This window comes from Drosophila albomicans, chromosome 3 (genome assembly GCF_009650485.2).
Source record: "Drosophila albomicans strain 15112-1751.03 chromosome 3, ASM965048v2, whole genome shotgun sequence".
NCBI classification, from domain to species: domain Eukaryota; kingdom Metazoa; phylum Arthropoda; class Insecta; order Diptera; family Drosophilidae; genus Drosophila; species Drosophila albomicans.
Window position 1 is genome coordinate 15,933,436 of NC_047629.2, and position 23,424 is coordinate 15,956,859.

The 23,424-nt window shown below is 39.2% G+C and overlaps 3 protein-coding genes across 7 annotated transcripts; 2 read left to right on the forward strand and 1 right to left on the reverse strand.

The window, feature by feature from the left end:
• Positions 1-5,151: 5,151 nt before the first annotated feature.
• LOC117571526 (uncharacterized) lies at positions 5,152-15,387 on the forward strand. Of its 2 annotated transcripts, none has more exons than XM_034253704.2 (6): positions 5,152-5,660; positions 12,942-13,078; positions 13,143-13,300; positions 13,359-14,001; positions 14,058-14,445; positions 14,511-15,387. In XM_034253704.2, exons 2-6 carry the CDS (start codon positions 12,971-12,973, stop codon positions 14,513-14,515), a joined length of 1,302 nt encoding a protein of 433 aa, XP_034109595.1. In that variant the 5' UTR covers positions 5,152-5,660; positions 12,942-12,970; the 3' UTR covers positions 14,516-15,387. The 2 variants fall into 2 exon arrangements, with proteins under 2 accessions (XP_034109595.1, XP_034109596.1); XM_034253705.2 differs by having other exon boundaries at positions 12,947-13,078.
• A 252-nt stretch (positions 15,388-15,639) lies between these two features.
• Positions 15,640-23,344, forward strand: LOC117571920 (microcephalin). Of its 4 annotated transcripts, none has more exons than XM_034254400.2 (9): positions 15,640-15,772; positions 15,964-16,222; positions 16,278-16,496; positions 16,563-16,755; positions 20,378-20,515; positions 20,571-20,668; positions 20,730-22,107; positions 22,530-22,748; positions 22,813-23,344. In XM_034254400.2, exons 2-9 carry the CDS (start codon positions 16,020-16,022, stop codon positions 23,218-23,220), a joined length of 2,856 nt encoding a protein of 951 aa, XP_034110291.1. In that variant the 5' UTR covers positions 15,640-15,772; positions 15,964-16,019; the 3' UTR covers positions 23,221-23,344. The 4 variants fall into 4 exon arrangements, with proteins under 4 accessions (XP_034110291.1, XP_034110289.1, XP_034110292.1 ...); XM_034254398.2 differs by lacking the exon at positions 15,640-15,772 and adding an exon at positions 15,787-15,910; XM_034254401.2 differs by lacking the exon at positions 15,640-15,772 and adding an exon at positions 15,793-15,910 and having other exon boundaries at positions 15,972-16,222.
• Positions 17,495-19,785, reverse strand: LOC117571925 (zinc transporter ZIP11). The gene has a single exon (XM_034254407.2). It carries the CDS (start codon positions 19,202-19,204, stop codon positions 18,173-18,175), a length of 1,032 nt encoding a protein of 343 aa, XP_034110298.1. The 5' UTR covers positions 19,205-19,785; the 3' UTR covers positions 17,495-18,172.
• Positions 23,345-23,424: the final 80 nt, after the last annotated feature.

A 23,424-nucleotide genomic window follows, 5' to 3' on the forward strand; every position in this document is an offset into this window, starting at 1 on the left:
AGACTAAGACTTTATTTAAACACTTTCAACTTGTGCTACGTCATCGCCATTGGTTCGGGTTCAGGTTCGAAAACAATTGTGATTTTTTTAACACATTTGCTTAATGTGCAAGCAAATTGTGTTTTAAATTATAACAAGGTAGACTTACACGCGCCCAGAACAGAGAGGGGCCGAGGTAACTCTTTTGCAGGTTTCCCAAGCGCCAAGGTTAAGTTCGCCAGCTAATAAGTTGATTTCCAAACGCGGAAATTGCAAATAACTCAAAGCAGTCGACCAAAGTGCTCCACTCCGTTCAATTCACGCCCCAGAAATCTGTTTCCCATCAAACAAAAATTCAACAATTCACGGCAATCAAAAATGCTACTGTTTGTGCTACCCTGTAAAGTGAATGCTTTAAGGGAATGACGAGTAAATTCTAGATGCTATTGACAAACATAACATCAGATTTATCGAAGCTGGAATAACTATTTCAATTATTAAAATTATACTGAAGTGCTCTGTTTTTTATAATAATGGTTCATCTCTTTAATCATGACCATCTCGTAAGATTTGGCTGTGGATATAATATTGAATATAGAGATACAATCTGTGGTACTCTGTTCTGCCTTCCATTCACTGCGAAGAACTTCACAAATATGTTAGTTTTTTAGTCAAACTAATTTAAATTATAAAATAAAAATTTCATGAACTTCAAGTTAGAAGCCAGTCTCTTCATGACTTTAATTTCACAACTTGTTTTAATCGAATGCGTTTCTTTTTTTATGGATGCGCTTTTCTTCATTACGCTATTAGTTATGAAACATATACGTTTTAAAATACAATATCAAGTAATAGTTGTTGTGTTATACAACACTAAAGTGATCGATAAAGATATCGATAATATTAAACCGACTACTGATTTCCTAACTTACATATGTTCTACAACTTAAACTAATTTTCTGAGCCTGTTTGTTGTGTAAATAAGAAATATAAATGAATCGCGGCTCTTAGTGTTTACCCAGGGTATTTTGTAGTCATTTACTCATTCAGTTTTTTTGCAATCTGGCTGGGAATCGAACATGAATTACATACCTGACTTTTTAGGCGTAAACAAACCCATTCCATACCCAGTCAGAAGTGGAATTGCAATGCGTCGTCTTGCATGCCAACAAGCGCAAAATGTTGTGAAATTAGCAGCATCAAGGTCTTTGGACTGCGTTGACAACCTGTAGCTGAATCAAACAGCTTTGACCTTTACTTTGGTATCTCTTTATTTTGATGGTGTCGTTGACATCTCTTGGCCCGTTCATTTTGTATCAACTCCAATTTATGTTACGTCATTTTGCAGGTGACGTGAATCATGTGCTGTTACTCTTTCGATTTCAGTTACCTTTCTTGTGCTTGTGTTTGTGCTTGTATTGTGTAACAGGCATTGAGTACTTCCGTTTGAGTGAAGGACTTGTGATTGATCGATTAATTCAGTTGATTGAGCGAGGCGTGAAAAGGGCCTGGCGTGTCACAAATAACATTAAAAATAGAAATAGAATTCTTTTGTGCATACATGACGTATGCGCAATATGTTCTCAAGACGCCCATACAAACGTAATTTGCTTATCAATCATACGCAGTGTTGTTACGCTTGATTTTGCTATTTTTTTATAGCTGCTGCTGCCCACGCTGTGCACTTGAGTTTGCGCCAAGAATTTTTGTGTGTCAGCGCCGCACGAATTATGGCTTAAATCGCAAGATGAACAAACAAGACAAGACAACACAAGACAAGACAAGAGACGAGACGAGCAAATAAGTACAATACACGCACAAAACGATCGCTTAACTGTTGAAGCTGTTCTAGTGCCATGCGGAAATTGCTTGTAGTATTTGTTGTGGAACATGCAAAAAAACAAAGCGCCCAAACACGCGCAAATAACACCAGCGAACAATTCATTATTTCTATTATTATTATTATTGCGCCAGAGGAGCACTAACAGCAGCAGCAGCTACAGCAGCAGCAGCAACAGTAATAGCAACAGCAGCGACAGCATCAGCAAATAATTAAACATAAATCGTCGTCTAAGCTTCGCTTTGCCCAGCGGCCATCGAAATTCACTTCTGTGAAGTCAGATTTAAATTCGCTTCGAAGTCCAAGTCGAACTCGATTGAATTATGCATTGCTTCGCTCGACTGTCTGTCTGTTCGTCTGTCTGTCCATCCGATTAGACACGTTGATCAGAATTTACAAATGTTTCCAACTTGTAGCTACAAAATGCCACAGAGCACTGACAGACAATAACTATGCGAGGTCTTCAAATTTGCATACGAACGCTGCAATAAAAAATTATTTTGCGAGTGTAGCACAAATTTGTCATGAATCGTGTTACGCATCGAGCGAATGAATGACTTATCTACGAATATAAATGGTATTATTTGTGTTTAACCTTTTAGGAGTTATTGAACAAAGGGTGTATTAGAGTTTAATTTAATTCTGCTAAAGTGTTTGTCGCTAAAATACGTAGAACTTAATTTATTATGGATGTAGAATCTTTAGTCAAGACAATAAAAAAAAATATAGCTGCTGAAAATGGCAAGGAACTAAAATTAGAAAATAATTTTGTAGTTTATCTTAATCTGCAATCGATTAACTGTATTGATTTATTCGCTAATTTTAACATCAGTTGTTAATGTTAATTTGTAGATTTCGAATAAAGGAAGAGTTCCAAAATTGGAATGGAACTTCGATTTAGTATACGTCAGTTTTTTGTCGCGATATCTCCGACTGTCATCGTCTCGCTCTATTGATTTATATATCATTCCAATCTAATTTAGTTATTAATTGCACTAATAAATCTTTTGGAGAGTGTACATATTTCGGTGTACTCAAGTTACTTATAAGTTGGTTCTTATCTTTTTAGTTAGACTTCCATATCACTCAAGTTGACGCGTCGCGTTGACGTTTTCTCTTTTCTGTTTTTTGTTTGTTTGCAATTTGGTTTTTCTATTCGCCTATTTCCCAAGCTAAAGCTTTGGCTTGTAATTTTACGAAACCCTTTTTCAGACTATTTTGCTTTGTTGTGTTGTTGTCTGTCGCAAATTTTGTGGCCGTTTCTCTTTCGTTTTGTTTATCAAGTTTCTTGTGTAGCAAGGTCGTTCGTTGGTCCGAAGTTGTTGCTGCTTTTTGCCGTGCGACGCCAAAGCAATTTGTAATGATTATTAAAACAACGGGCCCACTTGGCATGCCTCGACATACCCATGATACCCATGCTAAACAAGCCATACTATATTTTATTTGGTTTTTTCGTTACAAATTTGTACATTTACGTGGATTTCAGTGCTAACCATTCACCAAGCGCTAAACTGTTGTTGTTACCATTTTAATTGAATACAATAACAAAGAGCCAGTCAGATAATAATAACAAAGCAGCAGCAGCAGCAGCTAAAATTATATTGGATTACAACATGACCAGTTCAGCAGACACCCCTTCAATTCCCTCCTCAAAAACAATTGCTCTCTGCTCTGCTCGCATTATTCTTGGGCAATTATTACCACATATTTTTACCGTGTTGTATTTTTTTTGCGTTTGCGTTCTGATTGAATATCCATGAACATTGATTACGCTTATGACAGACGGTCGGTCACTTGAGAAGTTCCATAGCCAGAAGCAGCAGGTTTAGACATTCCTCCACCGAGCACCGAACGAGAACTGTATCACAAAATAAACTGAACACTTGATTTTAAGCAAAATTTTCAACTTTTTTCAATCTAACAATGAAAGAACTTTCGCTGCTGCAAAACCAGAAATTTGTCATTGTTACCGAATTGAATTTATTGCATTTAATTCAATTAGTCGAATATTTAACATATTCCAATTTGCTTTGCGGTTAAGGTTAAAGTTTATATCGTAGAAAAATAATTAGATATTATCAATGAATATATTAGACAAAAACTGGATATTTTGAATCAAATTTTCAATAGTATTTAGCTTTTAATATTTATTATGCTTTTTCTATTGAATTGCAAATTTTATTTCTCTTTTACTTCACGTAGATTCATAACGTTTTATTGATTGCTTGAATTTACTAGAACGACTTTCATAATGTTTGCTTAAATGATAATTAAATTTGAATTAATTAGCATATACTATATACTATCCAATATGTAGAAAGGCATTGGCATAATATTCTTTTGGCTACGAAAACAAAATTTGACTCAAGATACCGAGTCGATGGAGTCAGAAGGTCTCTTAGCGAAACAAGGAATTAAATTCCGTTCAATTTTTTGCAATTGAACAGCTGACAATTTTGGTGGCTCAATTGCAGTAAACAATGGTAACTTGCCACACCTACATGCAACATGAATCACGCAATAATTCCACATAGATGTCAACTGTTTGCATAGTGCATAGTTTGAGCTATGAAATACGGGCAAATTGCATTTAGCTGTATAAACCATATAAGCCAAATGCCATAAATGAACTGAATTATGTCGCTCGTTGAGTTAATCAAAAAGCTGCTGCCAAATAAAGAAGCTTGAAGTGGTTTCGTATAAAGAGAACTTTTGCTGCCGGGAAATACCCGAGAAGAAACAGAGTTAAGAAACTGAATCACTAACAGAAATCAGCTTCAACATCCGCAAACTGAGCAGCTGAGTCCATTCGAATATAAATCAAAACTAATTCACACGCCCAAAATAAACCGAAAATATAAAAAAAGACCCAAGAAAAATTGTAAATTGTAGCTACAAATTGCGGGGCAATTGAACGAGCTGTGAATTATTTATGCTAAATTGAAAGCGCCGGCGTATGTTTTGTTTATGGAAGTCTTATTTCAGTTTCTTTTTTTGGGGCGTGTTAGCAAAGTTCTTAATGTTGTGCACATTAGCATAAATGCTGGATTTACATGCGTCATTCGATGACAATGGGAAAAAATTAATTTTTTGAATTTTTTCGGCAAAGGAATAGCGCACAACCTCGCTGCTGAGCTGTTGGCAATCTTCTGAAAGCCAAGTTCCGAGGCGAGAGACAACTACAAGCGCCTCGACACGACTTCGGGTAATGTCTTCGGCTCTGTGGCTCGTCTGGCAGCTTTTTTTGGCACTCGTATCGCGTTCGTTTTTGGCCGTCTCAACGTTTGGTAGCTGTTGCTGTCTTTTGGCCTGCCACACCGTTACTTGGCCAGTTGAAATACGCAGCTTGGGGCGAACGGTTCTAGCGCGCGCTTCTTCCAAAGCTCACAGCTAGCAACAGATACTAAAACTACTAACAGAAAGAACACATCGAGCAAAGACACACAGCAGCACGTCGTCAACTGTCGCGTCGTCGTCAACCGTTCTAAACCTCGGAGAGTGTTGTGCAAATAGACAAAAAAAAAAAAACAAATCAAAAAATAAAAACAAACAAAAAACAAAATTAACGGCTCACGCTAAAGCCCACAATAGATTTAAACCAATCGTAAAGCGAGTTAAACACGAAAAAACACAAATAAAAACTACAAAAGTATATAGTAATAAATATATACTACGTTGATTGATTGTGGGTGTGAAAGCCAAATAGAATATTGAATCATCCGGACAACTTCAGTGCGTCGCATCATCAACATCGAAGAAAGCATCTTTCAAGGGTGCGTGCTTGGATAATCGACAAGAAAAAAATCACGCATACGCTGCGTTGCACATTGCCAGAGAGACGGTAAGTGAACCAAATTCGAATTAATCATCAATGATGCTGCTGATGCAGCTGCAACCTTGACATTTAGGGGGATATACTACAATTAATTTGTCATTCTTTGTTAATTAAAATCACAGCACGTCCAACTGCTTTTGATTGGCAGCTAAATTGTGCAATAATTTCTGAAAGTGTTTAAGACATTTTTTGTTCATTGTTGTTGTTTGTTGGTTGGTTTGACGCTTTGGCGTTTAATTAGCGTTTTGCTGTGGCTTATAAATAAACATGTCTGGGCTGTGGTTTTATAGTGCATGAGCGCATGTGTGAGTGTTGGATGTGCTAAACGCCAAAGGCCACTTCAACAAATAGCATTAGTTGTTGTTGTTGTTGTTGTTACTTTTGCTGTCCGTGAGTGTGAAATAAAAACTAAAGAGCAACGGCAGCGGCAGCGGCAACTGCTAAGGCATTGTAGGCATGTAAATTACAAAATCAAGTTCGTTGCTTGAGTCTTTTGTTTGCAGTAGGCACAAAAGGTTCTTAAGCATGAAATAGAAACTAAGCCAACGCATTTAATAATCATAATAATGCTAGCTAGCATACCAAGCCATACCATATCATACACACAATGCAAAGTGGATAAAAATTGTTGTGCAGCGATTATTTTTATTGTTGCTTTGCAACCTTCAATGTATGAAAAAAAGCACACACCACAGCAACAGCAACAACAACGAAACCCGTTCGACATCAAGTTGGACTGCGTGTGCTTAATTTACGCCCAGATTAGCATTTACATTAATATAATTTCACATTTTTATTAACAAAATGTCAGAGAGTAAAGCGTATTTATTTTTTCGGTTTGCCTTGACAGAGTTCTGCGTGCGTTAGCCAAGCCAATAAAGTCAAGTCAAGCCAGGCCAGGTAAGATATGCCGGTCGATGTAATCTGCAGTTCGACCGCAGAAGCCCCAAAAATGGCCAAAAATAAAGTGAAGAGCACACAAATCAGATGCGTAATACTTGTCCGCTTTTAGAATCATAGTGTCGGTTTTTTTTTTGTTACCTGTGACAGATGTTTATCGAAAAGCTCACCGTAGTCTCTCTGGGGTCTTTGGCCTATAGTTTGTTATGAAATTCGCCATCAATTTGGCAGATAAGAAGAAAGCCGACTTTGAATGGGTTCTTTCCACCATACAGACAATCACACAGAATCACAGATTTTGGGGCTTTCGCCAAAAAACTGCATATAGTAGTTATATATAGAATTTGGTTTATCTCACGCTCATTTGCATTCGACCCAATTTGCATGGTCGCGCTTTATTCAGCTTAGTGAATGGTCATGGATACACAATCTATATACCCTATACTATGTATAGACGAATCAAACTTGAAACTAACGCTGGATTAATTTTGCTTCTTTTCAACGAATTTTTATTTGTCTGTTACCAAAAGCGAAACCAGTTCGTTCGTGCCTTAAGTCTTTTGCCCCTGAATTGATGAATTTATTTCTATTATACAATTACTTGCCAGAATTTTACACTAAATTATCAACAACGCAAGTGGCTAAATAAATGACAGGCCATTTCATATTTAATTAGGAACTCGATTCACAGCTCAATTTCAATTTGAAACTGATATTAATGAACTCCAATTAAGCAGAAATCAGAAAGAAATAAACGAAAAAACTCAACTATTGAAAATGCTCGTATCGCAAAGGCCTTTTGTTGTTTTCGATACGGGTTGACGTTGTTTTTGTTGCTTTATTATTATTATTATATTAAATTGTATTTATATAGTTGTATATTGTAGTTTCGAGTTGGTTTTTTAATGATACACCGACAGGTTGGACTGTCATCTCGTCTGCTATTGATTGGCAACTGAAAAGGCGTATGCGATCGCTATAATGATGTAATTTCAACTTGTAACTTGAGCAGTACATGCAACAGCATCAATCTGAGCAAAGTTTATGAATCATAAAACTGTATAAAAATGGTACGGGTTAATGGAGAAAAATTAACATAGTCAAATTGGCAATTGACTAGCTGACTGAGACTGAGACTGAGACGGAGACTGCACGGTTGAATAAATGAACGATGATGAATGACTAATTGAATTGAGATGCTGTCAAAGTTTGAGCATAACGAGACACATTTAATTAGCAGCCACGTTAAACATGAAATTCATAAAGCAAACATAATCGAAATGTTCGCATTTGCATTGTTCTGCCTGTTGATCATACATTCTTCATTCTCACTTTTTGTGGCTTTTTATTATTATTATTATTTTGCGGCACTTGTCAAAGCCTAAGAATAGCCAAAAATAAAAACATAACAACCAAGGCCCAAAGAGCGCACGTTCACAAAAATTTTGCAAGTAATTTTGTTGTGCACACACATTGAAACAATGCCTTGGCGGCTGTATAAAAAATAATCACTCAATAGCAATAACAATAACAATAACATCAACAAATAATAGCAACAACAACAGCAACAACAAAATATATAACAAAAGCGGAAGTTAAAGTCGCCTTCGAAGCCACACGAAAGCGCTGTGTAATTTTTGTCTTTTCTCTTTCGCGCCTTCCTGGCACGAATGCGAATACGAATACGAATGCGAATATGAATATTTTTCTGAGAATTCTCAACAGTTGCAAAAGGTAGGCAGGCAGACGGCCAGACAGCCGATAGAGAAATAACTAAGCGAAAATATTATGAAAGCCGCGCGTCGCGCGCTGCGCTATAAAAACAAAAAAAAAAAAATGCAAGTGAAAATTGGAATTTATAATTTCGTGCCATGCAGCGCGGCCGATTTTCAACCGCAAATGAAAAAAGCACCCGCCGACCCCCGCCATGTGATCCATGGATGCATTTTTGTCGACAGACCTGGCACTTGTCACTGAAGTTGCTATTGCTATTTCTATTGCTTCTGCTGCTGCTGCAGTCGCTACTGATGATGATGTTAGCTGATGATGATGTAATGAGCGACATGCACATCAAGTGACAGAGCAAAAGTTGCGCATACGCCGCATTGTACTTGCGCCGAGTGCAAAACTCACAACACTCGAACAGGTCGAAAGCCAAGCAATGCGGAGCAGATGGATTGTTGCAGCTTTTGCTTGATCACATCACAAAGAATTGACCTAAAAACCTTTAAAACTAAAACAGAATGCACAACGAAGTGCAAAGACTCTTATAAGAAGAAAACTAAAACGAATTTTATATAACAAAATTAATTGCTAAGCTGCTAAGAGCCAACTGTACAACCCTAATTTGCTTACTTTTAGCCCATAATACCCCAAATATTTCTGCAGCAATCTCTACACTACCAACTACGTTATAAGCATGCAACAATCTGTTACTTCTGCCACATTATTTTGACATATGCACGTGCTGAGCGACCTAAAAATAAAACTAAAACTGTAACTTGGCCATAAACGTACAACACCCATGGCTAAGTATATGGCATAGTACTTGGCTTTTCATGATATTGCGTGCCCCTTTTTTTTGTCAGCAGGTACTCGTACATCAAGTCGTACTGTATGTTATTTCAATTTATGTGCTCAGCTCACATGAAACAAAAAGTGAATAACAAAAGACAAAAACAAAAAAAGACTAGAAAATAAAATGCCAACTCATAAAAATAATGTTAACCACAGTTATTGTTGCTGTAAGTTGTCGTTGTCATTGTTGTTTGTTACAGTTGCGTTGGAAACAACAGCAGCAGCAACAGCAGCAGCGGGAGCAGCAATCACAAGTCACACTGTCACCCCTTGTACCACCTCTCATGATTGTGCAAAACAATACACAATCCATATATATTTGCTGTTTTCATTTGCAGCATTAAAAGAAACAGAATTCATGTTATAAATCTTTAGAAGTAAGTCTTATAATTAATTAAGTCAATTGTTTGACGCGTTACTTTTTTAATTAGAATGCATCACATAAACACACTTGTTAACAGCGGCGTTTTTTTTTGCAATATTTTTGCATATTGTTACTAAAATTGATGGCCCCCATAAAAACACGAAAAAAGCCCAAAAAATAAGACGAAAAATAAAAGTGAGCGCATTGCATAGAATTTTTGTTATATTTCGCGAACAAAGGCAAACTCGTTTTAGTCAAGAGACAAGCCGGAATCACAGCCGGACATGTAAGGCCTCCAGCCCCCCTCCCCCCAGCTACCCCATCTCGCCTACAACACATAACGCATGAGGCATAAATGCGCTCACAGTTCAAGTCGTTTAGGTTTCCACTTTCAAGGTTGCAGCACACGCCAAGAACTTGCGCAAAAATAATGAAACAGAACAAACAGAAAGGCAGCAGCTTGTACAATACATTATGCAGTGCATTTGGGTGTGGGTCTGTCGTACGCCCCACTTTGTCCACTTGAGGTTGACAAGTCAGCTCATACACATACACACACAGACACACACACGCAGACTCGCAGCGCCAACATTTTGAAAGGCGCACAAAAAAAACCAAATTGCAACTAGTTTGAGTTAAGAGTTTGTCTGTTTGTTTGTGTGTGTGTGTGTTAGTGTGGCACATGCCAAGTGGCCAGCAGTTGCGCAATTTGTGGCATGATTCATAAAAACCAATTAAACAAATAAAACAATGCCACTGTTTTGTGCCATTCCGTGGCCACTCAGCAAGTTTTTCACTTAAGCCGCTTAGTAGCAGCAGACAAAGGCGACAAGCGATAACTAAAAGACTTCCTTCTGCGCAGGAACCGAACGACCTTGGCAGACGTACACTATAGATAACGAGCGAAGTCGAGAGCCAGAAGAGTTTTACGCACGCAGAGAACAGTTTCAGAATGCGTTGTGGCTAAAAATAAACATCGAGTTAAAACTAGCCCGTTGCGGCCTTGAAAACGGACCAGCAGCTTACATAATTAATTGCAGCTGAAGTTGAGGCTAGGCGGTCACATATACACACATACATACGCGATATAGACTATAGAAATGTATTTAAGCTTGATTGCTGGACTGGCATGCGGAAAATGTGCGCGTGCAAACGAAAGACTTAAGACACGAACTTGACTCTGAGTGCGAATTGCAACGCATTGTGACGCACATCAATCGCAAAGCGACACGACAGCTTCTCAATTAACATTTAATGCAGTTTTAACAGCTCTCTCAGTGCGTAGTTCAAGCAACCTTTTTTTAACTGCCCGCTGATTAATAAAACCCACAAAAAAACAAAATATAAACACCGACGTTTAAATATTTACTAGATTTGTAGGTACGCACATAGTTTATTATCTTTTTACATATAGTTTTTAACTGTCAGATTATAGCGAAGTATCATAATACGAAGTACAAATAAATCGGCGTTAAGATAAATAAGGTTTTTTGTCTGTGTAATAATTGGTTAATTTTAATGCACTTCCACATGTTGGTAACAACAGCAAGACAACCAAAAGGCCAGCTAGCTAATTAAATTTCATGAATTTATTTGCATGTGTGTGCGTGTGTTGGTGGTGATATTGGTGTGCCATGTGATCATCGCTAAAAAATCAACAGCACGTTCGGCATACAAAAAAATTTTATATATTAGTTAAAAGCCAAAATGCCAGCAACAACAGCAACAACAAGGTAAAGAACTGTCAGGGAGCGAAAACAGCAAATGGAGAAAAGAACGAAATGTTACGCGTATATATTATACAAGATAATAATAAAGAGACAACAACAATAGCGATACATCAGCTGAGCAACAGAAACTTCAGCATTCTGGCGAACTTAATCACAATACTCTAAAATAGAATATGAAACACTCAAAGATTCCCTTTGGGTTTTTGGGTATTTTTTAACTCCGCAGAGGAGGTCAAATTTGTGGCCATTAAGCGGAGTTGACTCATGAATGAACATGAACTATATTAACTGGGGGAACATTAACAGAACATTGAAACATAGTATCTGACTAATCGAAGCATATAATACCAAAAGTTGTAAGTGAACATGTGTATCTACTCATATGTGGTACAAGGCTAGACTTCCATCAGATTGTGGGTGCGACAACATTAACAGCAAATTAGCAACAAGTTCTGCGTTCTCAAATGTACAGAAACAGAAACATAAAAACCAGTTGGAATTAGAAATTTATCAGGCAGGTAACGGACTTTTGGTGCGTGACATATATCAGTTTTATGGCCAATCTGCCTGCTAATTAAGAGCAACGCCAACGCAAATAGAAAGCCAACAGCCAGCAAAGACTGATGACTTCAATCGAGCTGACCGATTTGACCGCTTAGCATGCTCAGCGACCCCAAAGTCATTAAACGATTCTAAGCTATTAGGAAACGCACTTCACTTCAATTAGATCACGAGTGCAGCTCATTTGGCTTGCAGTGCGTGTTGTGCCCTTAATGTATCACTGGCTGGCTCCCTTGATGTGTGTCATTAGACGACCGATAAGTACCCGAAATGATGCTAAACGCATAGCAATGCCTTTTGGGTCTTGGGTGGGCAATTAACGTTGGCTAGGAAGTGTTAAAGTATGGTCTGCATGATTTGGTTCTCAGACTCACTTTCAATGCCCACTCAAGTCGTGTGACATACATACGTTGACGCATTTATTGATAAATCGCATTTGGCTGAGCCAATTGAATGCCAATCACGTGCATGACCGCCACTACACCTGATATGCCAAGTTGGTTTGCTGGTTGGTAGCTGGAATTTTGTCACAAAACGTTGACAATGCGCATAAACAAATCAGGCTACTTGACTTTGAAACCGTTTTCAACAAAATAAAAACCCAAAAAGAAGTCGAGAAAAACCAAGCAGGCAATTGAAATGCATTGCAAGTCTTGCTGACGAAAAATGCAAAATAAAAAGTTGAACAAATTGTCGCCAAGGCACACGCAATTAGAGGCAGTGACATTGATCATTTCATTATTTCAGCTATACAAACATTTCTATAAACACTAAATACAAAACAAATTCAATTTCAAAATCAAATGACTTGAGCGACAAACTCAGCACAAGCAAAAAAAAAAAAAAATATATATAAAAAAAAAGTTGATGAAGTTCATTGGCTTGCAGATTGATTGGCTGATTGCTTAATAATCTTATACCGGATTAAGATTTTCTCTATAAAACATAATTTGATTCCTTACACGCCAAACAATTTAGTCGTCAGCCACAGTCAACAGTCAATAGTCCACATGCCCCCAGTCCAGATCTAATCATTTCAAATGGCGCTCAAAGAGCCATTCGCACCGCTAGCAACAACGACAAATTAATTGTTGTAATTATATCCATGTGTGTGTTTGTGCTGTCAATAATAATTTGGAAAAACGCTCTTTTCAGAATAGAATACAACGAACACCCACACAAAAATGATTTCGCGCCGCAAGATTATATCGCGTTCCCTGGACAATTTGGACGCCATTGGGCAAGACGAGCAGGAGGAAGATGTTTGGCACGATCGCGAAAAGTTATTCCGCGTAAGTATGACTTCATTTTTAATGCGTTTCTAATTCTAAAGCATTAACTATCTTTTAACATCAGGATCATATCAATGAAGTGCTGACCAAGTGGGAGCAAATCGATGATGAGATTTGGGCCAAAATTATTGTCTTCGAGAAGAACCGACGAGTAGCCAAGGCCTATGCCCGCTCCTCTGTGATAACTATTAATGGTTCCAAGCATGGCTTCGATGGCGTACGGTGAGTGCATAAGAATACTTCATTTTGAATCAACTTATTTATCTTTCTCTCCATCTAGTATTGGTCTTAACGGTTTCGAGAATCCCATGCGTGATGCAGAAACAAAGGTCATCAAGAAGGCTATCGGAGATGGCTTCAAGATCAAAATGGACGACACTGGAAACATTTTCATCAAGCGTTACGGGAAGAGCAGCATTTACGTGAACAACACTTCGTTCGCCAACGAAGAGACTGTGATTGGTGGAGACATTATTCAAATGCCACAGATGTCACTCACAGCCGGCACCTCGTCCAAACTATTTGATATGAAGAAGTTTCAGACGAATATCAATCGTGAATTCGCACGCAACTATCCGGAACGCAGCCGCTTGGAGCGTCAGTGTTTGTCAGCCGTGTCGCTGGTCAAGTCAAATAATAATCTAATCAATACACCATTGTGGATAATGGTTATCAATGTGGTTGCCATGGATATGCTGAAGAATCGCTTGCAAGCGCTGCCCAAGTCGGTGGATTCACTTGGCATGCGAGTGCCACTCACACATTCCAGCGAGGATCCATACTCCACCATTGAGAGCCAAGTGGGTCTCATTTATCCCACTCCGGCTGCATCGGATGATTCGCAAAACTCGAGTAACTCCAGCAAGGGTCGACGCAGTGTCTTTAGTGCAGCTTTCCTCAACGAGAGCCCATATGTTCCCAAGGTAAGTTCCAAGATAAATCCCCTAGGTAGCTGGTTATCATTTTTTTTTATTTGTAGCCGGACTACGAAGCAGGCGCTTCCTTGGCTCCAATTTATGCAGAAAAGAAACGCCCGAAAAACACGCAACAGCGCAAGAAGCAGGACGATCCCTACTACTGTGGCCTCCTGGCACGCATTCCCAATTTTATCAAGTCATCTAAACAGCCATGCGCCAGTAAGCCCAAAAAGGAACCGAAAATCTCGCGTAAGATTTCGGCGCAGCATCATCAATTCCTTTTAGCCGCCCAGCAACAACAACAGCAGCAGCAACTGCAACCGCAGGCGCCTATTCCAATAGCCACTTTCCATCACTCATACTTCCCCTATAAGCTCTATCAGCCACAGCACCGACTCTCGCAGTCGCAGTTGTCACTCTGGGATGCGCGTAGTCTAATAAGCGCACATGGTAAGAAGATACTAACCCATAATACAATAACCTTTACTAATCAACTTTTTTTTCTTTTCTTGCAGAATGAGTAATACGAGCAGGCCCTAATTTATTCATCGCCTAGCATTACATCTTACAAGTATTTAGTCAAAAGTCAACGTATTACATTTTTCGTCGGTGGAGTGCATTTCGCTCGCTCGTTTGTGATGATTGAATATGCGAAATGCAGCCATTATTATGAGCATACTTTTGGGCGCGTCACTAAAAATACGCATTAACCATAATATTAACCATAATTTACAGCAATTAATGATTAGACATGAGAAGAGATTTAATGATTATGCAATTTGTAATAATTAATTAAAATTTTGCCATAGTTTTTAAATCGTTTAAGACTGAGAACGTCCTAGAGTTGAGTTGTGCACAATAATAAGAGAAGTGAGAATTGTCATAAGCAATTGTTTGCTACTTTAGGCAAGTAACATTTATTGTTTTATTTCCTGTAAATACATTTCATATGTAAATAAGTTCGAATATTACACACATGTGAACACTATGTAAACATTTAAATATTAAAAGAAAATCTCCCAAGCAAACGTGTTTATTATTTTGGGTGTGGAGAGTCATCGATGGTGCTATCGATGCTTTGGGACATTTTATAAAATCGATTTATTATTTTCAACGTCAGCATTTATTTGCGGTCACGTAGTTTTATAAATTTTTGTATTTTTTAATGATCTTAAATTCAATGAAACATTTTCCTGCTGTAAAACTAATATTAAAAAGGTATTTTATAAATTTAAAAAAATACCGTTCATTACCGATGGAAATATACCATAGTACAAAAAGCCCAATAATTGCCATCTGGTATATTTCGAATTCTAACTTTCATGTCCATATCGGTTAATTTTATTTTTTCATAAGAAAAATTGTTGCTTTTTCATATCAATCTGATCAGAACGTGGCAAAAGTCGTAGAACATCATCGCAACGCTTTTTAATATTAATGAAATTAAAAGCAATTAAAATATAGCTACTTTTGTTGGAAATTATAAAATATAGTGTAACCAAACCGCTAAAAGCAGTATATTTCTTTACTTTTAAAGGAAATAGTATTTCAAAATTAGTTTTGTGGTCACACTGATGCTAACGCTAGGTAGCCGCCAAGTGATTTTATAAATTGTATTTATAAATCTCAAAATATATCAATAAAATTAAAGCAATATTATTAAATAAAACATAAACAGTTAGTAAACTTACTTGTATGAAATAATAAGCAGAGGCGATACATAGGAAAACAAACGAGTTCCGTTGGCATTCAAAGGCAACGCTCGTTGCTGCATCAGGTTAGCTTTGTTATTTTATTAATTATTACCCAGATATTTTATTTTTATTTAGAAAGCTCAAAATTTAAAGTGATTGTTAAAAATTACCATTGTGTTCGCAAACTGCACACAGCATAACAACAAAAACAATGTCTGAACGTGCGTAATATTATTTTAGATTACAATTCAATTTATATTTTTAATGCATTCAGAGATAAAGGAAAACTTTGTGGACTTGTGCACCTCGCAGTCTTCTGTCCCTGATATAATGTCGACGGCGCAAATCGGAACTGCACCAGCGATTGCACACATGCTAATGACGCCCAAATCCAGGGATGCAAGCAAACCAGTCAGCCCTTCAGAGCATTTACGAAGAATGATGCCCCACCAGGATGCCAATGTTTTACGCATGCAAAGAGATCTCAATAGTCCCAGCGCCTCTTTGCGCATGCGTGCCCTACGTGCCTTAAGGTAAGCCAACAATTTCACGTTACAGGCAAAAGGTATAATGAGATTATCTTAACAGGAGTCCAAATAAAGCATATACCAATTTTGATGTACCACTTGCCGAACAAAGCATTATTACAGCAGACGAACGTAATCCGGTTCCAGAGACAAGTCTATCCGATATCTTAAAGGATGTAATTGTCTACGTTGAAGTACGCACTGGCAACGACAATCGCTCAGAGGGCGTCAAATCCATCATTTCCAAACTGGGCGCCCAAGTGAATGATCGCCTATTGCGGTATGTTGCACATTTTATAAGCGGTTATATTACTTAATTGTATGCAATCTATGTACGGTCTGACAGCACTACCACACACGTGGTCTTCAAGGACGGCTTGTTGTCAACATATAAACGTGCTCAGAGCTGGAATATACCCATTGTGTCCATATTGTGGATTGAGGCATGCAAAGTGCAGCGTCGCCTCTGTGAGCCACAACAGTTTCCCATTAGTAATATCCATATGTATGAATATCCGGAGCTCTACGGTAAATTGACGGTAAGTGATCACCAATTAAATGGGTCACCTAATATCAAATATCTAAACTTTGAATTCTCGCCACTTGGTTGCGTAGTGTACGTTCATTCATTTTTCGATATTTACATAGTACAATTTTACGTTTTAATTGATCCATTCCACTCACTGCTAGTAGCAATTTAATTGGTTTATGAGCGCCATAAAAGAACCCATATAACATAGTACATAGAAGTACTAGAGTACTTGCAAATTGATTAATTGTTTAGTTGACAACATGGCTTTGATAAGAAGCACTGCATTATCAAAAATGAAGAACAAAAAAAACCTAGGCAATGACTCAGATAAGCTTACGGGCTCTATTCAATTACGTTTACTCGAGCATAGTTCATAAGATTACCTGCATTAGTTTGTATACGAATTTGCTGGCCATGCACGTTCTACGACTCTTGATATCTTTGAAGTACAGGGTATGGCAACAAAAAGTCGCATGAATACATTCTGTTCTTCGTAGCGCAGTTGTGAGTGCCGTCTGCAAGTTCACGTATTTCATTTCACATCATTTGGGCTTTCAGCCTGACAGATTCTTATCAAGGGACGACAAATGTTATTATTGTTTTTGTTTGGCCAACTTGTGTTATCTAATTCAATTTGCGTGTAACGTTGTCGAGTTGTGTTGTGTCTTTTGCCTGTTTATCAACACAAACTAGCAGGAAGTTGGCAACAGGCATAGCTAAGAGTCGAGAGTAAAAAAAAAGTGCAGTTTCTTATTATATATACAACAGTATATGCATACATTATGTTTTATTACTTAAATATTACGACAGTTTAAAAGACAAAGCTGATCAACGATGACAACTTAAAACCTATTTCACATGCACACGTCTGTTTACCGCCGCTTCACAAGAATACAATTTATACGCTATTATTATTATTCGCATTCATTTACATAACTCGATAGATGGATGCACGTCGACTTTAGGGGCAAGGCAAGACGTTGCGAGGCGGCGGCTGCGTCGTCGTCAGTACATAAAATGTTCAAGTTACTTATAAAAAATACTTGTGTAGGGTTTTGCATTTCGTTTTGGGGCTGGCGTTAAACGCGCTACAGGCAACGTTTTGTGTTTTTCTGAGATTTTAACAAATACATACACATATATGTACATATGTACAAACAGTGAAGTATATATATAAATAGCTATATATAATAAAAGTACTAGACAATTTAAACATACAAAATATCATATAAAGCCTGTTCTGCGGCTGCTTCTGCTATTTACATACAAGAAATGCGCATTAAGTACGTTCGAATTTTCAAATTTACACACTGATGATTTATGAGTCCTCGCTGTTTGCAATAACTATCACACGTAGGAACATTGTTGAGGATTTTCTGGGAGTGTGGGAAATGCAGGTGGAGGTGGAGGTGAAGGGGGCCACATCAGGATAGTGCAACCTCCAGGCACATCATTATCAAGAATCCAGAAACAGTTCCCCATGTCGCAATCGTGCCATTGCCGCTAGCATGTGCCTCAGGCAATATATCATCGGCAACAATGTAAATCATGGCGCCAGCCGCAAACGACAGTGCATAGGGCAGTATGAGATTAGCGAAGGTGACCGCCACAGCTCCTAGAACGCCAAAGATGGGCTCCACCATGCCCGACAATTGTCCATACCAGAAGGCACGCAACACACTGAAACCGGCGGCATGTAACGGCAAACTGACCGCTAATCCCTCGGGAAAGTTTTGAATGCCGATGCCAATGGCCAGGTTTCTGGCACTCTCGAATGTCGATGAGTTTGTGGTGCCCACGGCACCAAAACTGACACCCACTGCCAGACCCTCGGGTATATTGTGCACCGTTATGGCCACCACCAGCAACATGATGCGCTTCCATTGTGACAGCGCTTCCTGTGCCCGCTGCTGCTCCAATGCAGCCTCAGCGGTGTACGTGCATTGCTCGACCTCGCTAATGCTGCCCTTCTTGCGCCGTCTTGACTCACCACCGCTATGCTGGACACTCAGGCAATCGGAGAAGCTGTCCAAGCTCTTGGATGTCTGACGTGCCTTCGCGCCGCCGTTCTGCTTGAGTTCATCAATGGCTATATCGGCCTTATCCTTGCTTTGGGTCATTTGTATCATCATATTGGTGCTGTTGAGGCCCAGATACGACATCAGTTTGTCGCAGCCATACACAAAGATTGATCCAAGCAGAAAGCCACCGGCGACAGGTAGAAACGAGTAAATGCCATACAAATTTGAGGTCTCGGCCATTTCAATAGCCGGGCTGAGCAATGACCAGAACGAGGCGGCGATCATGACGCCAGCTGCAAAGCCCAGAGCTGCATCCAATGAGCGTCGCTGGTTGCCGCGCACAAAGATGACCAATGCTGCACCTGCTGCCGTGAGGCCCCAGGTGAGAAGCGTGCCCAATAGGGCTTGTGTCACGGGTCCATAACCAGGTATCATCTTTGCTTTTGCTTTGTTTTGTTTACTTTGGTGCCTGTCTCAGTCTGGTTCTGGCTCTGCTGATATTATAATTGTTCTATAATTGCACCGTCTTTGTAATTTATGTACGTCTTATCGCAATACAATGTCAGTCTGTGTGGGGGGAAAACAAGTTTTCTTAATTATTTTTCCAAGACTGCTCAAGCAGACGATACTTCATCGACGCTGCTCTATGGAAAGTGCCACGTTCTAAGTTCTTCTTTGCACTGATTCTGCTCGTTTAGTTTTTTGTACTTCTGTTGACAATAATAGCAAAACAAACAAAGTTTCACATTTAGTTTTTTGGTTTTGCTATTTTTTGGCTCTCTTAATTTGTTGTTAGCCGGCAGCGAGGGGGCGTAAGAGGGTCACACTTGTTGCTTATCGCTGTATGGCGGATGCGTGCCAATGCATGGAATTGTTTATAGTTCAATGAATTGACTATATACTATCAGAACGCGTAATACTGTTCGTTTAATTGGATTTTTTTCAACAGCCAGAGAATGTTGATTGAGCGCGACGACAAGCATTGAATGAGCCGCAGACTGAAGCTAACGACTGTGTTGAAGCAATTTTTATACGACAACGGGGGTTGCTCTATCTTGCTGCTCAAACAGCGCAAACGCTGAGAGCGAGAGAGACAGACGAGAGCGAAAGATCGAACGAGAGAACAGGGCTGCATACGCAAATGGCGACCAATGTTACCACACCTATTTTTAAAAAGAAAAATACATATGTATATTCAAATTAAAAGCGCAATTTATATTCGATTTGAATGTAAATAGTATCAATACATTTCTTTTGTTTGTTTAAAAAAAGAAAACATCTGAAATGTAATTTTTGTAAATTTATATTTCGTATATAGAACAGTTAAATCTGGTTTCATCCACTTCTTAAAGAGAGCGAGAGCGAACGAGAGATTCGTGATGTAGATAAAAGTCTCGCCAATATAAACATTTAAAACACCTGCGAACAACGGTGCTGATATCACGTACATAATAAACAAATAAAACAGTGATTTTAGCTAAATGTGACTGACAGAAGCAGTTGCGAAACGAAACGAGCGACAGCAACAGCAGCAGCAATAACAAACGAAGCATTTATCAGTTTACGTTGCGTCTTTATAATCAATCCAATGATAAATCCTTTTTTCAGCGCGCTCGTTATATGCAACCAGACTCGGAACTCAATAAGCGACGCAAGCGGCCAGCAACACCAACTGGCTTAAAGGATCAAGAGAAAAGCAAGAAGGCAGCCACGGCAGCAGCAAGAACTCCAACTTCCACGCCCAAGGTAAACTATTGTGCATTGATTTCCATACACTTGTAATCGAATTTTATTTATTTAGCAGAATGACATCACTCGCTTCTTTAAACCTTTGAGCCAAAACAAACATCTTATGGAAGACGAGGTCACAGAATCGCCAGCTACCAAGCTACTAAACAGGTAAGAAATGAACGTTGCCTAAAATTTATTTAATTGATTACTAATATTTGTTCATTTACAGAATCACAAATGGCTTCTTCAACACTCCACAAAGAACGGAATCAAAGGAACCCAATGCCCAGTCAAATGAAGTCGATTTCAATGCCATTGGCGATGTGGCAAGGGAAAATTCAATGGCCCCAAAGAGTTTGAACTTCAGCCAAGAGAAACGAGCTAGCAAACCACGGAGCAGTTCCATTAGTGTGGAACCAGCACACGTTCAAAGACCACAAGTTCGGACTCCTCGTCGCAGCAGCTCCGTGAATACAATTGACATTGCCAGCGACAAAGTGCAATCAGAACCCCGGATGACGCGACGACGCAGCCTAATAACCAAGTCAACAGCTCACGAAGAGTGTTCCACACCACCGCCCACATCGGAGCCGGATGAGCCCAGAACGCGTCGTCGCTCGTCCTTGCAGGCAACTGACCTGCAGTCACCGGCAGTGAGCGAGTCGAGGATAACGCGCCGTCGTAGCTTAACCCACATTTCGACGACAGTAGAGCCTAGCACACCAAAGGTGCTGAAGAAGCCATCGTTTCAATCGATCGCCGAAGAGACGTTGGTCGAGCAACCAAATGAAAACAAAACCAATCATGTTGAACAATCGATGGACATTACTCCGACATTTGCTCACGTTACATCAAAAGTAAAGGGACGCCGTACAATGTATGTAAGCGAACACATGGAAATCAGTGAGATGAACAACGAGAATGTTAATCCTTATTTGGGATCAAAAAGTTCGAGTAGCATGCTGGTAGACACAACGCCACAAACGTCAAAAGAGAGCTTCGTAACCACCAAAACGTCGCCAGACAGCTCCGAAACACCAGTGCCAATCTTCAGCTCAACTCGTTTGCCAGGTAGCTCCAACTCGAGTTCTAGCGCAAATCGACGTCGAACGATCTTTAGCGTAGATATGGAGTTGATAAACGATCGTATTAATCACATTAATACCACATCTAAACGGCGATCTCTGGCCTTGGTCCCTGACATGGAGAACGACGAGCCTCGCCCTTTGGTGCCACTGCAGGCGGTGGCTGTTGATGCAATTAGTGCTGCTGACAAGCACACGGAAAAGACTGAACCAAAAATGCGAAAACTTTTTACACCTAATGAAGAGGTGATTGTTACACCTCCGAAATCAAGCAAGAAAGGACGTCGCAGTTCAATTGGAAGCACATCTTCAAGCGGCACCCTGAAACGCCGACGAACTTTGGCAACGCCTAAACCGACGGCTGCAGTTGGACCCAACCTACAAAAGGAAGGCGATGTTAATAGCGCTGAAAGCACAACTCCGATAGTTATGCGCAGAAGATCTTCGCTAAAAAAACAGGCTATATTGCATACTTTAGTGCACACCAACATGCATAAGGATCAGGTGCAGGTCATCCACAAGGTTGGTAACACATCCACCGAACGTTAGATAATTTTGATTCTTTTATGCAGGACGTTTAGATCCATACATCTTTTTTACTCTTTATTCTGTAGTTATGTAGCTATACACGTTTATGCAATGTTTTTATTTGTGAATTAATTAGAGGAAGAGCATATCCCTCATCCATTTGTAATCACATAATCGAAAGTAGTATTAGTTTTTCAAAGTTGTATTTTCAAATTCAATAAGTATTGATTAAACATTATTAGTTGACACGCAGTTCTTGTTAATTGGCATACTTTTATACACTTACACAAATAAACCACACATAATATTGCAAAAATACAAAAAGTTCAATCGCATTAATTTGTCCTTGCTTGTTGTACATCGTCTGCCCGTTCCCCCATTGCCAATTGACCTTCTGTTTCAACACGCAATCTCAGGCCATACGTAAATTACGTGGAATGCGCCTGGATCCTACAGTCACCAAGAATACCACTCACCTGGTTAGCCTGGAGCCTCGCCGCACTCTTAATCTTTTGCGTGGCTTGATGCGTGGTGTTTGGATTGTGAACTACAAATGGATTCTGGATTCGATGCGTGCAGGCAAATGGCTAAACGAGGAGAAATATGAACTCACTTCATTCTCACGTGCCATTGAGGTGAGTCGGACATCCGAGTAATCAAATCTCATTCCGTTTATCATCAAATATTTTCATTTCACAGATTTGTCGCACGGAGCGTCAAGCGTTTGGCATATCCTATAAGTGTGAACTTTTCCGTTATATGGAAACCTTTTACGTTTCATCTCTCTGCCGACCTATAACCTTCAATAACATCAAGGAGCTGCTGTTCCTAGGAGGCGCTAAGATAACTGAGAATCGCTATAAGGCCAAGTTCATCGTTGGCGATAAGCGACGCGCCGAAGATGATCGCATTTACCTAACTCCCGCTTGGGTTTTGGACAGCATAACGGCTATGCAAATTCAAAAGTTTAGTAAATATTTGATGAAGAGCGCTATAGTCACCCCCTATGGCATTCGCTACGAGGATCCGCGTGAGGAACCCGAGAGACCGAATAGAAAGAACCTGAAAGTCTGCTATAAAGACCCGGCATTGGTGATCAACAAATAGACTTGTTTGGTTGAGTTTCAATTTGGGTTGGTTTGAATTTTTTCCAAATTTTAATTGTATTATATATATTTATTGTTTAAATATTGTGAACCCAAGACGAAGATTAAACACATTGAATTAATCCATTTAGCAATCGTTCGCTTTATTTGAAATATCGTTTGCATTTTACTTTGCAAGTAAATGAGGTAAATTGAGTTGTATTGT

Coding starts and splice junctions, on each gene's coding strand:
- LOC117571925 (XM_034254407.2), bottom strand. CDS start 19,204: ATGATACCTGGTTATGGACCCGTGACACAAGCCCTATTGGGCACGCTT.
- LOC117571526 (XM_034253704.2), top strand. CDS start 12,971: ATGATTTCGCGCCGCAAGATTATATCGCGTTCCCTGGACAATTTGGAC. Junction 13,079..13,142: donor ATCGCGAAAAGTTATTCCGC/GTAAGTATGACT, acceptor TTTTAACATCAG/GATCATATCAATGAAGTGCT. Junction 13,301..13,358: donor CATGGCTTCGATGGCGTACG/GTGAGTGCATAA, acceptor CTCTCCATCTAG/TATTGGTCTTAACGGTTTCG.
- LOC117571920 (XM_034254398.2), top strand. Junction 16,223..16,277: donor CGTGCCCTACGTGCCTTAAG/GTAAGCCAACAA, acceptor TTATCTTAACAG/GAGTCCAAATAAAGCATATA. Junction 16,497..16,562: donor GTGAATGATCGCCTATTGCG/GTATGTTGCACA, acceptor ACGGTCTGACAG/CACTACCACACACGTGGTCT.